General features: G+C 37.0%; 2 protein-coding genes across 30 annotated transcripts in view; one reads left to right on the top strand and one right to left on the bottom strand.

Moving 5' to 3' along the window:
* The window catches only part of DCP1B (decapping mRNA 1B), a 53,937-nt gene that overhangs the window by 8,018 nt on the left and 27,912 nt on the right, over positions 1 to 18,007 (bottom strand). Inside the window, exons 4-6 of the mRNA XM_003934485.4 lie at positions 12,470 to 12,536; positions 9,900 to 10,035; positions 1,429 to 1,557 (exon numbers count right to left, since the gene is read on the bottom strand). Coding sequence (XP_003934534.1) covers positions 1,429 to 1,557; positions 9,900 to 10,035; positions 12,470 to 12,536 — 332 coding nt within the window. The remainder of the gene's footprint in view (positions 1 to 1,428; positions 1,558 to 9,899; positions 10,036 to 12,469; positions 12,537 to 18,007) is intronic.
* Positions 15,647 to 18,007, top strand: part of CACNA1C (calcium voltage-gated channel subunit alpha1 C) — a 709,163-nt gene continuing 706,802 nt past the window's right edge. For 9 of the 29 annotated variants that reach the window (XM_074403347.1, XM_074403355.1, XM_010345068.3 and 6 more), the window contains exon 1: positions 15,650 to 16,200. In XM_074403347.1, coding sequence (XP_074259448.1) covers positions 16,062 to 16,200 — 139 coding nt within the window. In that variant the 5' untranslated portion in view covers positions 15,650 to 16,061. Of the gene's footprint in view, positions 16,201 to 18,007 lie in introns of all 29 variants that reach the window. The other 20 variants (XM_074403338.1, XM_074403346.1, XM_074403343.1 and 17 more) reach the window with 5 other exon arrangements.

Raw genomic sequence — 18,007 nt, forward strand, 5'->3', positions numbered from 1 at the left:
GTTCAAGACCAGCCTGGACAACATGGCAAAACCCCATCTCTATAAGAAATACAAAAATTGCCAACATGACAGCACAAGCCTATAGTCCCAGCTACTTGGAAGGCTGAGGTGGGAGGATCACTTGAGTCCAGGATGCAGAGGCTGCAGTGAGCCAAGACGGTACCACTGCACTCCAGCCCGGGCAACAGGAATAAAACCCTATCTCAAAAAGAAAACATGAGCTTCATTTTAAAGTTATTTTATATTCAGGTCTCTCTATTAAAATATAATAAAAACCTTCCATGGACAACAAGCAATAAAAAGAAAGCTAAAAAATTAGAAAATATTTATTTTCTTTAAAAATTCAGTATAAGATTTTCATTACTAGTCTTTGTGTCTTTTGGCTCCATGTTCATTTTCAAAATTGATTTAAACTAATTCCTTTAAGAAAATCTTTCTAACTAGTCATAGCCATGACAAAATGGTACAGCAATATTATATTTATAATCATTAATGGCACCTACAGATTGACAATTTTTGTCATTGCTGTACTATTCTGAAATATGTATACATACACTAACACAAAAGCTGCTGTAATGTTTCTAATTCAGATTGCAAATACGGTAACAGGTCACCCTGTCTGAAGAGGAATTTTGTATCACTCCTCTGGACTCTGAGGTCTCTGCAGCAGCTACCCCAGTCTATAGTGCGGGCACTGCAGCTGGCACAGAGGAGGTGCTCAGAAGTGTTAAACTCAGTTTTGCTGCCTTGGTTTTTATTCTCTCAGGTGGCCTTGGGAAACTACCTGTCCCAGAAGAATACGGACCCAATCGGTAATATTTCTGTGATCTCTGACAATGTTATTAGTTTTCTAGGGTGTTTTTTGATTTTTGCTTTTTGAGGCAAGGTCTTGCTTTCTTGACCAGGATGGAGTACAGTGGCGCATCACAACTCACTGTAGCCTCAAATTCCTCAGCTCAAGTGATCCTCCCATCTCAGCCTCCAGAGTAGCTAGGACTACAGGTACATGCCGTCATGCCTGGCTAATTTTCTTGTAGAGATGGGATCTTACTATGTTGCCCAGGCTGCTCTCAAACTTCTGGCCTCAAGTGATCCTCTTGCCTCAGCCTCCCAAAGTGCTGGGATTGCAGGCTTAAGCACTGTGCCGGCTTGTTGTTTTTTTAAAAAAATATATGATCTCTTAAGGAGTTCAAGTTCACAAGAGAGTAGCACAGAATGTGGTATATTACAAAAGTAAAAATTTTCACCCTCTTCTAGAAAGAGTAAATGATTAGTAATGAAAAAAATCTATATTTTGAAATTTCTCTTTCTTGGGTTTAGCTGAAAGCATTCTTCAACAACACCAGGCCCTCCCCTGACTATATTCTGGGTCAAAGTTCTTTAAGAATTCTAGAGACACACTGAATACGACAAGCAGAGGACTCTTACCTGGCTGGGCTGAGGTATATGCGGTTGCTGGTTTTCACTGGGTTTCACTGGAATTGGTTTGATGAGATTGGGGTTGTCATAGATGGCAGATGAACTGGTTATCTTTTTTGGCTCAGAACAGGTTTTACACTGAAATAGAAAAAAAAAAAAAGCCACCTCATTTTTGGCTTCAAAAAGCTTTAGTCTTTTTAAAAGACTACCTTTTTGCTTCTTATCTAATTGGTAGATGCCTGTGTTTTTGATAGATTTTCATGCACAAAGGAAGATCCTTTAAATTTTTCTAAAAGCTATGTTTGAGTATAAATCAAGTTCTAATTTAATTTTTCTTAGTTGGACAATTCAGTGCTCTAAATACTACTAACACCACCAGCCTGCAGGACAAAGGGGTTCTTAGATACCTGTATAATTGAAAGGCTATATATATATATCCATGCTTAATATATTGACTATACATTTAAATTTATGTAGTCTAATGCTTTTCAATGATAAACAATTATAGACACTATTCCTTAAATAACATGACAATTTAAGCAGTTGACTTAAAACTGGAGAGTAGCTGAGTACATTCATCAAAGTAACTCAACCTTTTTTGGTCTATAGAAATGAAAAAGATGACTCAAATCACTGATTTAAAAATTACTAACATCATCTTTATTTAATACATGTCTTCTTGCATAAACAGAATAATTCAAATCTGCGTGTTCTGAGCCACTTACTACAAATTAGAATTTTGCAGAGAAAGAGACAAGTGACAAATCTCATCGTTTCAAACACTTACTCATTATCATCCATTAATCTAACCAACCATGCAATTGCTAACACAGTCAGATTTATAACAAAAAGAGCACGGCAATGATATTGGTGTCTAGTTTGCCAAAACACTAAATAAAACAATATAAAATGCTGCCTTCTGTACTGTGGGACTCTCTGAGGCATCATTAGTTTTCACTGTACACTCAAGGCCTCAGGCCCCAAAACATTCCACACTGTACCTGACGTGAAATGAAATGTAAACACAGTCTTGTCACTTGGGAACCCAACATTCCCAATGTGTTTTACAGTTATCAGGGTGTATCTTCTAATGCAGCGATCTGGGGGCGTGGCATCTATGACCACTGTGTGCACTGTATGTAAGGTTAACCATAACAAAGATTAATTCTTTTCTTCCAGGCATTCTATCAATATTTTATATATTTGGCACAAGTACTATGTGGGATGTGAAATCACTTTATAAGTCATAAAGTGTTATTTCCAATTCTTCTTAGGTGAATGATGGTATGGCTGCATGAACCAACTGGCCTGGCTTTCCTAAGACATGGATAACCAAGATAAGATAAGAATACAGGCTAAGGCATAATCCCTTACACAATTGTCTATTTCTATGTTCAGAAACACTGAATTTCCGGCAAAGAAAAGCAGATTTTTCCCAGCTTCCCTATGCCCATTTTTTTATGGGGTAAGAGGCTGCTTTATCTCTTGATATTCATAACCCTAATAGCTTTTCCTAGTCAAAATGTATCTCCAGAAGCTGTTTTCTGTGTCACTATGACTGTCTGCCTACAAAGCCTTGCTTTTATGTAACAATTGCTCCCTCTTATCAGAGTGCTCAGAATTAATCATCCACCTCAGTAGTTTGTAGCTCATTTTCCAGTTGTTTAATTTTCTATGCTTTTCCCGAACCAAATATCTTTAAAACCCTGGGGGAAAAAACAGTTTTTGAAAAAGTATATAATGGATTCTTCACAGAGAACCTGAGGCATTTCTTAAAAACCTCAAAAACTTCCTCTGTTGGATGCTGAGGCTAAAATACAATAAAACCTCAAAACGTACGTCACATAATTCAATTTTAATCACACACAAACACATATATACATAAACATATGTATTTATACCAAGAGAGATGTCTGAAACAAAATACAGTAAAAGGATAAAAAGTTTCTATCTTTAGGTTATAAAATTATTGGTGATTTTATTTTTTATATTCTTTTTAATTTTATCATGCAACAAAAAAATTTGCTATAATTTCATAAATAACTCACAGCTATATCCAGAAAAGAGCCACTAATTCTTGTCTTAAAGCCACAAAACACAAATAGTCCACTTCTGAATACTCCAAGCCTAACTATGCATCCTGTAGAACATTTCTGGTCCTGGCTCTTGTTCTTACTGAAATTTGGTTATTTTATTGTTCACTTGCATCTCAACTAGAATTGAATAGGGAGGAGATAAAAAGAGATGAAATGCCAATTAACATCTTTGCTACTTTACAGCAGATTCACAGAATGTTACTTCTCGAAAGAGAATACATGAAATTTTGGCCAAAATAAGGTTTTCAAATTATGTTATCAACTTCCTGTAAACTAGATAGACTTCACTTTACCAATATCGTATATACTGATAACTCAACATTTGTCCTACTTTTACTTCTTTGGATGTTTGCAAATTTAAAAATTCTGGAGAGCCTTAGACATAAGACCTGAAACTGTAAACCTACTGGAAGAAAACATAGGAGAAAAGCTCTCTGACAATGGTCTGGGCAAAGATTTTTTTCTTTATGTGACCCTAAAGATAGGCGACAAAAGCAAAATAGACAACAGGCTGTTCCACGGCAAAGGAAACCACAGAGTGAAGAGATGACCTATGGAGTGGAGGAAAATACCTGCACGCCTTACATATGATAAGAAGTTAATGTCCAAAATATATAAAGAACTCAAACAACAGGAAGAAAACAAATGTTCCAGTCAAAAAACACACAAAGGGCCTGAATTGATATTTTTCAAAAGAAGACATACACATGGCCAACAGGTATATAAAAAATGCTGGACATCACTAATCATCAGGGAAATGCAAATTAAAACCACAGTGAGATATCCCCTTAAACCTGGTAGAATGTCTACCATAAAAAAGGCAAAACATAAGTGTTGGCAAGGATGTAAAGAAAAGGGAATCCTTGTGTACTGTTGGTGGGAATATTAATCAGTACAGCTATTATGGAAAACAGTATGTTGGCTCCTCAAAAAATTAGAAATAGAACTACCATGTGATTGAAGAATCCCATTTCTGGGTACATGTCCGAGGAAAATGAAATCGGTATATTGAAGAGATAGCTGCATTCCTGTGTTCATTGCAACGTGACAAGAGCCAAGATACGGAATAAACCTAAATGTTCATCAATGAATGGATAAAGAAAACGTGGTACATATACACAATGGAGTACTATTCAGCCTTAAGAAGGAATGAAATTTTGTCATTTGCAACAACATGAATGAACCTGGAGGACATTATATTAAGTGAAATAAGCCAGGCACAGAAAGACAAATACTGCATGATTTCACTCATACATAAAACCCAGAGAAGTTGAATCCTTCGAGGCTGAGTATGCTGGTAGTTGCCAGAGCCTGGGAGTAGGAGAATTATGGAGGTGTTGGTCAAAGGATACAAAATTTCAGTTAGACAGGAGGAATAACTTCAGGAGATTTATTGTGTATCATGACCACTGTAATTAATAACAATATATTGTATACTGAAAGTTGCTAAAAGGGTAGGTTTTAACTGTTTTTGCCACACAAAAATGATAAATATGCGACGTAATACATATGTTAACTAGTTCGACTTAGGCATCCTATAACGTACATGTATATGAACACATCGTGTTGTATACTATAACTATATTCAATTTTAATTTTTCTTTAAAAAAACTGCAAAAAATAGGTCTAGCATTGAAACTCATATCAGAAGTCTTTTAGTTTAATACTTATCCAACACAAGCCAAATTGTTTATCACATCACCAATATGTAACCTTTCAATCTCTTCTTGAACACTTTCAGCAATGGAGACTCGCTTCCCAGCAAGCACTCAGAAGAAAACTTCTGTTTTCTTTCTCTCTCATCACCTTTCCATTTCACCCCCCTTCTTCTACTCAGAACCACCCTACTCAGGATCTCCACTTTTTCTGAAATATGTGTGTGTGAGTGCAGACAGCACGAATGTAAGAAAGCGATGGAAGGCTCCTTCCAAACATAAGGCTCTGGAAGCCAGCAGGGACTTAGGCAGGTCAGAAATAAGGTGATGGAAAAAGAACATTTGAAGCAGGCCATGAAAGACTGATCATATTTTGATGGGTGAAGAAGAGAAGAAAACAGTGTGAGAAAAGGCACTCTCAGGAAGCAAAATTGGTATTCTGTTTGGCAGGAGTTTCAAACATTTGTAGAGGGTAGTAGGGCTAGAAGAATAATCTCAGGCCATCTTAGGGAAAGCTTGAAGACTCCAAGGGTTCCTGTACTGGGCAATGAAAAACCAAGAAAAATGTCGACTAGGAAAGTAGCTTGATCATGCAGGTGTCCTGGAACACTGGATCACATCAGCTGGCTGTTAAGGGAAGAAGAAATCATTTCTTCTATTATTTATTTCACAGTTGGAGTAATTGACATTACACATATAACAGCATATATTTGATTTTTAAATATATTGAAAAACACAGTCTATACACAAATTAGGTATCTGTATTTCATGTCAACACTATAACAAATTTATGAAGGCATAAAGATGAACAGAACATTGTTTTAACTTCAACGTTTACAGTGTTTACAGTGTATTGAGATAAGTTGACTTAACGTAATAAACGAGGAAGAACAAAATAAGTTTTAAACAGTAATAGACTGAGTTCACTGGGAAGAATAATTAATTTGACTGAAGGGATCTGGGAAAACTCCACGTAAAAAGTATCATTTTTACTGAGCCTTAAAGGATACGTAAATTCTGAAGGGTAAATAAAATAGGGGAAAAATATTCCAAGATATAGGTATAATATAAAGTGATGGCCTAAATTAAATCTCCAGAACCATATATGAGTGTTTCTGAGAGACAGAGAGTATGTATGTGTTGTTCTTTTATGTGGTGGCCACTCAGGTGAGGCCACAGAAGAGACACAGGAGAGTCTCAGGAAAACAAAGTTTATTATACTTACAGGTCCTGGAGACAAGAGGCATGTCACACTGCCCAGGGCCACATGTGGAAGCCTCAGGGCTCAGCAGCAAGGGGAAGGTGTAGGCTAGAGCCTTTACTGGATTTCCTCAAAAAAAGGCAAGGCAGGGCATGGTAAACAGGTTAAGATTATCCAGTTTGAATAACTCCAGCAGGCTCTCAACTGTATGAGTGGTTCCTAGTTGCTGGGTACCTGGCCCTGGGATGATTAAGGCAGAGAAATATTGTACAGGCCAGACAGAGGAGATACGTATGGCTCAGGATTGGTTAGTGTGCCTATTAAAGACGTGTTCCTGGCCAAGCCCTTTGCTAGCTCTGAAAACTGTCTGGTCCTAGGAGGGGCAGTCTCTCCAGCCAGAAAGGTTTTTAAGATGTCAAAACATTGTAACATATAGAAGATAAAAAACACAAACAACACAAAGTATGTGTGTTTTGAGAGGAGGGAGGGAAAGAAAAGAAAATAATTTTGTTAAATATTTGTACTTATATTTATTTACCATTGTTATGCTGTCTTCACAGAACATTATATTCCCAGAGGGCAGAAATGTCACCTTTTAAAGATTAATCTTCAGTGTGCATAATGTAGTATAATTAATAAATTAAATAATTAATTATTCAACTAGGTGCCAAGTCATCATAATACATTTTAATGCCTTTTGAAGAATTAAAAAAAAACACACAAAACGAACATAGAGATAGTTGTTACCGTCTGAAGCTGAGATTAAGGCATCTCTGTTCAGGCCACAAACTAAGAGGAAAATTAAACTGTGGCTCATTCACATTAATATTCCGTCCTTCATTCAATAGCCAGTATTTAGCACTCATCATGTGCTAAGTACTTTGAAGACAACAAGGGATATAAAGGTGAATAAAGGATGTCCTTGGTACTCAAGAAGCTCATAATCAAGGCGAAGGCATGTTGAAGAAACTTGTCCAACTGCCCATATGTGCCATTTCATTCAGGGTTTTTCTGATTTCTTCCTCTTGGTATCATTTAATTTGTTTTTCTACTTGTTCTCCCCTCACTTCCCACCCACTTTCACTTTCTGTAAACTAAAAAGTTAGAGCTCAAGGCTTAATGAGATTCAGGATCAACTCTTTGGGCACGAATATTTCAAGATGGTGCTGTCCATTTGACATCTTATCACGCTGGGAAGCCAGAATGTCTGGTTATTTAACTTTGAATGATGAGAATCACTGGGGTTCAGGTTCCACTGTCAAGTTTCTATCAACTTTTCCCATAACATTAATATTACTGATGATCACTGCCTGAGTCAATTATTTTAAGCAGAGTGTCTATAAGTTCTATGATTCCCTCCACATGTACTAGCTGGAGTTCTTTGGTAGAGAAGAGCTCTCCCTCATTGACCATGGCTGTTTGATTACTCTGAGATCTAGTCCCTTTAGGGCAGGCAGGATAAAAGCTCAATTCATTCCCATTAATTACCAATTTTCAGAGGAAGGAGTTGGTGCCTTAGCACCTTCAAAGGATAACGAATAATTATTTTGTTTTGTTTTATATGTTTGGTTTGCCTGCTCTCTTTCTCATTACCATGAACTCGTAAATTTTTACATTCAGGGTGTTTTGATCCATTGTAGTCATTCCTGTTGATGTTAGAATTTGATGATCTGGTCAGTGTCCTTGAAGCTGATCACTGTGCCCTTTCACATGACCCTGCTGGTTTTACTATTCCAGACCTGGAATCAGAAATTTCTTTAAAGAGTCCTGATACCTTTTAGAAAGAAGCAATATTTAGAAATAACAATCTGGGTGATATAGATGCTTATTGTCACTGAGTCAGTCACTTTTATTTCTGTCTTTTCAGGGCAGGAGTTAGAAACTCTATTTTTTGTTTCTATACCTATGAAACAAAACATGATCTAATTCTGATATTTACACTTAATCTTATACAATTTTAACTTATTGGATTTGATTTTTTTCACCTTACACTAAGGTTTTGGTTCCAACTATGTTTATATAATTTCTTATTTATTATATCTGCAACAGTAGAAAAATTACAATGCCAACAGTAGAAAAATTAAAATGCCAACATTACTATAAACAATAAAACCAATGAATGAAGTTTATAATTTCTTGCAGTTCTTTTTATCCTTAAAATATAACCCACAAAGAGTGTTCAGTTCAAGCACCAGGTTTTGAAGTCACTCTAATTTTTTACTAATTATGTCATAATACAATATTCAATTACATACATTTATTTCAGCTAGTTTTCAAATTCTATAATTTAAAAAAATTTTTATTTTTGCCCATTTTTTCTAGTGTTAATTTTGTACTTCTCAATTTTTAGGAGCTCTTCATAAAATAACTTCCTGTTATTCTGGTATAAACAATTTTTTTGTCAGTTGTTTTTGTATCTTTCTATTTGCTTCCATTATATTTAAGCCTTATAAAACATTTTTCTTTTTATGTAGTTTAATTAACTGCTTTTGGGTTTTTAGGCATAACTGAAAGATTTCTCTTTTCCTAGATTATAAAGAAATCCATACAAATTTTCTTCTGGTACCTGAATCATTTTTTTTTTTACATTTAAATTTCTAATACATTTGGAAGTTATCATGAGGTACAGACTCAATTTTGTATTTTTCCAAATGGCTACTAGCTGCCCCAATACCATTTATTTAAGAATTCACTCAAATAGCTGACTTGAGATTATCATCTTTATCATATCCTAGATTTCATACACAATTGGATTTAATCTTATATTTAGAATCTTACATCTGTCCCATTGGTCTATTGGGCTGTTAGGTATCAATACCAACAACATGATACTGTTTGAAGTGTTTAAGCTTCAATGTTTTAAAATCAGGGAGAGCTCGCTCCATCCCCCGTCTCATCTCCCCCACCTCCAGCTCCTGCTAATTAATATCACTCTTCTTTGCCAGGATTTTCCCAGCTATTCTTTCTTGCGTATTTCTTCCCATGAACCTTATGGTCAACTTGTCTGGATTAGAGAGTAAGGGAGAAGTGGGAAGGGGAAGGGGAGGGGAAAATAAACCAGTGGTATTTATTTAGTGATCACCTTAAAGGTACAGATTTAAGGAGAACTAAGAGCTTTATGTTCAATCTTTTTATCCAACAACAGGGCACATATTTCCGTTTGTTCAAGTCTTTTTTCATGCCTTTCAGGAGTTTTAAAACATTTTCTTTATATAGGTTTTGCCCATTTCTTGTGAATTTTATTGCAAAGAATTTTATATACATTTGTTGCTACTGTAAATTGGGGTCTTACAGTAAGTCTTCTATTTGTATATACGAAGGCTATTGATTTCTCAGGCTATTTTTTAATCCACTTAAAGGCAAACCATTTTCTTTAGCTTACTAAAAGCAAATAAAGATTTTTTTATTTGTAATATAATTTCCTTTGGTGGAAGGCACAGGACCCACAGCACCTGCTCTTTCTAAACAAGAATATTCCCACTGCAGAACTGAAGTGTGTACGCATCACAAGGAAGGGCAAATACTCACCTTTGTGTATTCATCTTTGGCCTTGATGAGCATTCGTAAAATATCTACCTCTTTGCCCTCTCCTGAACTGAGGATCATTGGGGAGATTCCCGCTCCAGTTCCCTGATGGGCTTTCAACTGTTCATACTGTGTTAGGCTAGAAAAACGGGGGAACATCCACACAAGAAAAACCAATTTAATACAAACAGTGTTGAAAACCATCCCAGTTCTCACCTAGTCATCTTCATTCTGTTACAACCACATTAGACATAAGGCTGCTTAGGAATTTAAAGGAGAAAAATGAGAGTTGAGGTCCTGAATTCACTGACTACATAGGTGAATCTAGGGTGGGAGTCAGCAAACCTGCAAGCCAATTCCAGCCCACCACCTGTTTTTGTAAAGAAGGTCACAAACACAGCCATGCTCAACACAGCCATGCTCATTTGTTTACGTATTGTTTATGGCTGCTTTCGCATTACAAAGGCGGAATTCCACAGTTGGAACAGAAATCCTATGGACTACAAAGCCTAAAATACTCACTCTCTGATCCCTTTCAGAAGAGTCTGCCAACTCCTCACATAGTACATTCGGAAGGATGCTCTCATTAGTTGCTAAGGAAACCCAATTTAGAGTTCTGAAATAATGAGGAAAGTACCCCCCACTTTACATAAGCCTTGAAGTCAAAGCAAGGTTGATTCTAGCAACTCAAATCCTGTAGTTCTCTGGCAGTTTCAAAACATGGTAAAGATTCCATTCTAACCCTGAGAAGAGGGGCCATTTAAAAAAGCACTTAGAGCATTGAGTTCTGTTGCCTGAAAACCAATACAGAAGAGAGACCAGATTGTTCCTATCACCTAGCAAAATACACATTCCCTTTATGTGCTGTGACTTTCAGCTAACATTCTTATTACTGCCATGAAGTTTATGGTAACAAAGATCTGAGAACTTACTGAGAGACTTAATTCTAACTGGGGAGGGGGTCTGAATCCACACAAATCAGCTGCTTACGGCTAGTAAATCATCAATTTCCTGCCCGAGCTGTTGGGTAATTATTGCAGAATGCTGACAACTTTAACATGGCCTCTTGGCTGAGCTACAGGGTATTTTTTAATCTGTATGAAATCTTACTATTATTATCTGCTGCACAAGTTACAGTAACATGACTGTTCTAGGAACTAGCTGTTACGGTGGTATACATCGGTTTGAATACACTTAATCACCATCTGCACCTTGAGCTACTTACCTAAAATTAGCTATCTCTAGCTAGACTTTCAGGAATCTATCTTATTTCTTAAAAGGTGCTCCCTGTTTTTCCTTTCCATGAGGTCACTTTCTAGTCATTTCATTGCTCCTGGATTTAAAAGTGGGGAATGATTCTTTTGCACACAGAGCTGCAGTGTTAGATCCATGTGGTAGCAGCCATCCTATGTGCTTGCGTCCAGTCACAGGCTGTGCAGGAAACTCTTCTCACTCTGAGGCTCTTACCCATCCCCATAAATGGCAGGGAAATAACTGCCTCACCATGAGCAGACCTTCGGCTCAAGAATTGATCAGTCAACCAGTTGCAGAGCAGAGAGCAAGCCCTCCCCTTTCAATGCAATCAGGGAAGCCAAGAGTGGGAAAGACAAACAGCAATTTTAAAGTTTCCCAAAATGCAGAATGGGACAAATCACAAGGTATCATGAGATTAAAAGAAAGAGATGAGGCTGGGTGTGGTGGTTCACACCTGTTATCCCAGTAATTTGGGAGGCCGAGGTAGGCGGATTACAAGGTCAGGAGTTGGAGACCAGCCTGGCCAACATGGTGAAACTCCCTCTCTACTAAAAACACAAAAAATTAACCAGGCATGGTGGTGCACACCTGTAATCCCAGCTACTCGGGAGGCTGAGGCAGGAGAATCGCTTGAACCCAGGAGGCAGAGATGGCAGTGAGCAGAGATTGTGCCATTGCACTCCAGCCTGGGTGACAGAGCAAGATTCCATCTCAAGAAAAAAAAAAAAGAAAGAGACTAGTAACAAGGAAGAGAGAGATGGATGAGTGATTACTAAGCTAATAGTAACTCAGCAATTTCTAAGAAGTTTAAAAATAAAGACTATCCTAAGTACTCAGTGTCTGAGACATGGGAGGAAATTCTGAGCTCCCACAAACATGGATAACAGTTAAAGGAAAGCATTTCGGGGAGGAAGGAAATGAAAGATTTTACAGAATCCTGAGCAGACTTTTAGGATGGCTCTGAATGTTCTTTTTACTAACAGGCATGTTGATAACTTTTCAAAGCAAAGAACTGCTAATTTATAAATGAAAATATTAAAGAAAACTGCCATCTGGAACAATTCATATATATTTCACAGGGACAGGAAAATATGAGTCATTCCAGATGATAAATATTACCTAGTAAAAATGTGGCAAGTTGTTTCTTGTGTCTACTTCTCATTTATTAATTAATACTAAATGTCTGCCTAACCACTGTGAAAAGAATTGCTGTGGGAGATACATTCTGTTAAGATTATAGTATAGTTATATACATACATTTGTAGAAATACAAATGAAAGCACCAGGTCCTGAAAAATATTTAGCCCTTTAGCACTTACTTTTTCATAAGCTCTGCAATTCTTTGGCATTCTTCCTTATCATAAAACCAAATTCCATAGATGGACACTGAAAAAAACACATCAAACAAATTATGAGCATCTTCAAAACTACAAAATAGAACAAAATTGCCTTTTCCATCTTAAATACATGATAATCTATGTATTGAATTGATTTATTCGATAGTTATTGAATAAATAAAAGCAATCATTGGGGTTAAAGCTCAAAAATACAGCATTGAGCCAGGTGCACAGTGGCTCATACTTGTTATCCCAGTACTTTGGGATCACCTAAGTCAGGAATTCAAGACTAGCCTGGCCAACATGGTGAAACCCATCTCTACTAAAAATACAATAAAGAATTAGCCAGGCGTAATGGTGGGTGCCTGTAATCCCAGCTACTCAGGATGCAGAAGCAGGAGAATCGCTTGAACCTGGGAGGTGGAGGTTGCAGTGAGCGAAGATCGTGCCATTGCACTCCAGCCTGGGTGAAAAGAGTGAAACTCTGTCTCAAAAACAAAACAAAACAAAACAAAAAACAAAAAAACGGCCTCAAAATGTTAAGTCCACAGAGAAATCTGTGGTGGTTTTGTGCAAAGACACACACCCACACATAGATACACATATTGAATAAACTGTGTTCTCCTTAAAAATATAGCACCTGAACACATTAGGCATTTGGTAAAATCTTCCTAAACAAATGACTACAGAACTGAAAATGAAGTCAGAATTTCTAAACTTCCTGGCTTCAAGATATCATTGTTTCTACACTCCATTTGCACATTTCATAAAAACATTTCATCTTTATTTTTAAATATTCAGAAGCCTGATACTCAAATTATGCCTAGAAGCCTCCTTCCCCTTCTTCTCTTCTCAGGAACATGTTAACTGAAAAACTGGCTTTTGTAAGCTATAAGTTAGGGATAGGCCACGGGAAAAAATAAAATTTAACAGATCTCTGGCTTCAAAATGTCTGTACAGAAAATTTAAAACTGCTCAAAGATTAGATATGACTATGATTTCATCATTTAGTAATGAAAGAAACTGTGACATAATATAGCTGCTATTGATTCATTTAATAATGTTCAAATAAGTAGTATATTTTATATGCGCTTATCTATATCATTTTTATAGCAAAGGCTGAAACAGCTCCAAAAGACATTTATAAATATCTAGTTGAGGATCTGATGGCATTAATCATGTAAGTAATGCATTAACTACACACACATTTAAAAAATCTTCACTGAAAATAGCAACAATATTATGATGGGGCAATGAAAACTGACAAAACATGTTTTTAAAAGGGAAAAATCTTTAAATTCAAACTTTCCAAACATGTAATTATATTAATAGTCTTTTGCTGTTAAAACAGCTGTGATAAGCCTGGGCAGGGTGGCTCAAGCCTGTAATCCCAGCACTTTGGGAGGTGGAGGTGGGGGGATCACGGGGTCAGGCGGTCGAGACCATCCTGGGCAACATGGTGAAACCCGTCTCTACTAAAAATACAAAAATTAGCTGGGCGTGGTGGTACATGCCTGTAATCCCAGCTACTCAGGAAGCTGAGGCAGGAGAATAGCTTGGACCCAGGAAGCGGAGGTTGAAGTGAGCCAAGATCGTACCACTGCACTCCAGCCTGGTGGCAGAGAGAGACTCCGTCTCAAAAAACAAAAACAAACAAACAAACAAACAAACAAAAACCAGCTGTGATAGTCTAACTACATGTTTTTTCCCCTCTTACCTGACCAGTATCTGGGCATGGAATTTCTGCTTCTTGTCAGTAATAGTTCAGATATCAAAAGGTACAAGAAATGTCTTTATAGTGCTATTTTCAGCAGAAATCTTAGAGGAACCTATGAATCTGAATTACTAACTTGGCAAAAGGTGGTAATAGGGCTTTCAACTTTGTTTTGCAATTATCAGTGTACCAGAAATATTTTATCTTACCTACCTGCATGTGAAGGCTGGGCAGTGGGGAGGGGAAGTGAGGGAAAAAAAAATCCAGCTTTTTCTTGAACGGGACCATTTTACCTCTTAGATGGAAATATATACATATTTTCCTCCTTGGTATACTGACTTTTTTTTTTTTAAAGAACATCTGAGTTCTGAAGTCCATGTGCTATGAAAGCTTTTACATCAAAACAAAATTCTTTCATCTTCAGATTACTAAATGTGTATCTTGAAACTTCGTATTCAAGTTTGCTTTCAGTCCATCAACAGTAATTCCCTACTCTGATTCCCTACACAGATTCCTACACTAATCTGCCTACCCTCACGTTCTTGAAGTCAAAGCAGATTGGATCACTGACATTCAACCACTGAATAAATCAATCTGAATATGTTTGTGTGTCTTGGTGACTTCCAACCTTAGTTACAAAACTAGGAGCCTGGTCTATTGTTTTAGCTACAGTGTAAGTTTTCTTTCCTTGAAGACTGGCTTTTCCAAAACTATCAAACGAGAAAGGTGGCAGTAAGAGAGAAAAACAGAGCATAACTCAGAAACCCAAGGTCCAATGGCAGAGGCAAAACCGGCCATTGTTGTCTCATGAGTAGGCTCTCTTAGTAGAAATACTATGGGTGTCTTTTGTTTGATGTTATACATTTGTGGCATCTGACATAAGGAATTAGGTTTTCATAGGGTGGGATGCCAAGGAAACTGCTGATACAAATAGAAGAGCAGTTTGACACTGTCACTACCAGGAGATAACTGAAATGCAGATTTAGGGAGGGAAAATGGTATGGAACATCTCTCAAATGTCAAAACTAAATGAAGGAAAGATTGGGTTCGCAGTAATTATTTAACACATTGTGAATACTTCTTTAGGTCCCAACCATTTATCTCTAAAGCAGCAGGGCTTTAAAAATTAAAATGGGATATTTTGAGATAACTCTTTTGATCCCAGTTTAGTCTGGATAGAAAATTTAAATAGCCAAGAGGGGGGAGGAAAACATTAACCAAGAGTTCCGGTTACTGAAAAGTGGCACCAAGATAAAATGTAAAACTGGGCCTAACTTTCTTCTCCCTAAAATAGTTTTGAAACTTGAGCTGCATTCCCCTGGGAAAGAGGCTGTGAATTCCATTAAAGTACACATTCCAGCTGAAGTTTCCTGCCTCTTAGCTCTAAGGTCTACCAACCCCTGGACAAACCTATCACTCTTTCACACAAGAGGGTCAATCAAAGCAGTCTGTGGGGATATATAAAAACCAGAGATCATCATGCCTTAGGGAGGTGATGAGCTGACAGGCTGACAGAAACCATGAAGTTCACATTTCAATCCAAGTTTTCCCGTAAAGCCACTGGGTGAGAGGCCCACCCGTACATAGGCAGAGAGCAGAGCAGGGAAGACAGAAAATATAAGGTTGAAAAGAATCAAGCAAGAAGGTGTTTTTTTGTGTGTTTTGTTTTGTTTTTTAGAATTCTAAAACTTAAATTACTGTAACCTAAACTTGCAGCGATGTGATATGGCCATGTAAATTTCTGTGGCACTGAAATGTTACTGCGGGAATGGCTTCTGGGTTTTAAAAAATTACAAAAGCTCATGAGCAGGATAATTATTTAGTTTTAAAAATCGACCAATATACATCTGGAAATTCACAATGCTTCGAGCATTTGTTCAGCCTGGTACACCTGCATACCAGCCGCTTCCCAGCCACCTGTCTGCTGATACGGAGGTCAAATTTAAGGGTACTTTGGTGCATGAAGCTCAACTCAACTGTTTCTACATCTCTCCTGGAGGTAAGAAACCCTAAAGCGAAATAAAGAGTAGGAAGAACATATTAAAATTTACTCTAAATATTCTAATGCTACCTAGAATGTGACTTCTTCACTGTAGGAACTCATCTCTCCACATTTAATCAGGATTTACCATACACTGTTATGAAATTTTGCCTATAACTGCACTATCCTGGTTTATGCCATTCTTGGAAATTCTCAACTGATAAAAAGTGATATTTGAGACAACAAGCGATGCCACACAGCTCAATCTTCTACTCTCCTTTTAATTCTGTCAGAAAGATCATGGAGATCAAAATTTCCATATTAGACTTTATGTCTGGATTTTGTAGGTCCACAAAGACAAGGCAGAGAGCAAGCTGATTATATTCAATAGTGATATTTTCTTTCTTAAATTTCTTCAATGGAAAAATCAAAAGCTGGTCAAATTTTAAGCGGTTAGTTAAGGGGCCATTAAAGGCAATATCAGTGTCACTCACATGCACATTTTCATTTGTAACCCTTTGATTCTTATTAGCATGGTGCATTAGTTCATTTTGCATGTTCTTTGGGGATTTACCTCATCTTGTTTATGTTCCTAATACATATTTCTATTCAATCTGTTCTTTTAAGATATTTATAATTTGTTTTATATTTTATCCAAAATACCATAACTCCAAATCATGAATGGTAGCTTGTATTCGTCTAATTAGGACCTGTGATAATGTTTGTGCAAATTTTTTAAAGAATATATATATCCATTCAATTAGGAAGTGGACGATAAACACATAATTACATGGGTAAAATTTAAATAGGCAGGACATCTGATTTGGTAATGCTCTTTCTAACATAATTTCATTAATTCTTCTAAAACTGGTAGGGAAATAAGTTTTTCTTAGTATTCAGCAAGGAAAGCATTTAAGTTCCCTCTTTCTATCTGGAAAGCCATGAAAACACGGTAGTGTTAAAGTTACACAAACCTCTTCTGGGCATCTAAGGATAAACCAAAAATTTAAAAATTCCTTCAAACTCCACTCCTTTCATGAAGTCTTTCTCAAATGAGTAGAATAATATTTTCAATGTAAGGATAGAGAACATCTAATCATGTATTTGTGTAAACACTTGTTTTTGAGGCTTCATTCAAATATAATATTTCTTGATTTACTGTACCATTTATCCATATCAAGCTTTAATAAATTTGACCACATTGATGATGACTAGTTCCTAGCATATGGTACCACACATGCACACACAGCTACTATGCTTTTGAAAGATCCCAAGATATTTTAAAACTCAGAAAACCAGAACCATGAAATTTTAGAGCCAGAAGTCAAGTAAGAGGCATGCAGTTCAATAACCTATTTCACTAATGAGGAATCTGTGGTCTAACAACACTAAAAAAGTCAGCCACAGTCATTTTTCTTGGTTTAATCTGTTTCCCCTAAAATACGCCCTTCCCCCAGCCTTTCAAATGAAATAGATGAAGCATTCAAATTTGTTTTTACATATTTGATTGCGTTCTAGGCTTGGTTATAAAAGACTGGAATGAGTCTTTTTAAACCAAAGTTCATGTGGACCCTCAAAAGGGAAAAAGAAGGCTGGAATGAAGGGAGGGGGAAAATCCGTGAGGAAGGGAGGGAGGAAGAGGGAGAAAAAGAGAGAAGAGAAAGAGGAAGGGAATGAAGCTTTCTGGTAGCAGCAGTGTTTTCACAGCAGTAAACACTCGAGCAGCAATGACGCTGCCTGTCTGCTGGCATCCATAGATGGGAAACGCAGGCTACGTCTGGCCGGCTCTATGCTGATCCTGTACTACTTCCCCATTTGGAATGTT

The sequence above is a fragment of the Saimiri boliviensis genome, chromosome 7 (assembly GCF_048565385.1).
Source record: "Saimiri boliviensis isolate mSaiBol1 chromosome 7, mSaiBol1.pri, whole genome shotgun sequence".
Lineage (NCBI taxonomy): Eukaryota > Metazoa > Chordata > Mammalia > Primates > Cebidae > Saimiri > Saimiri boliviensis.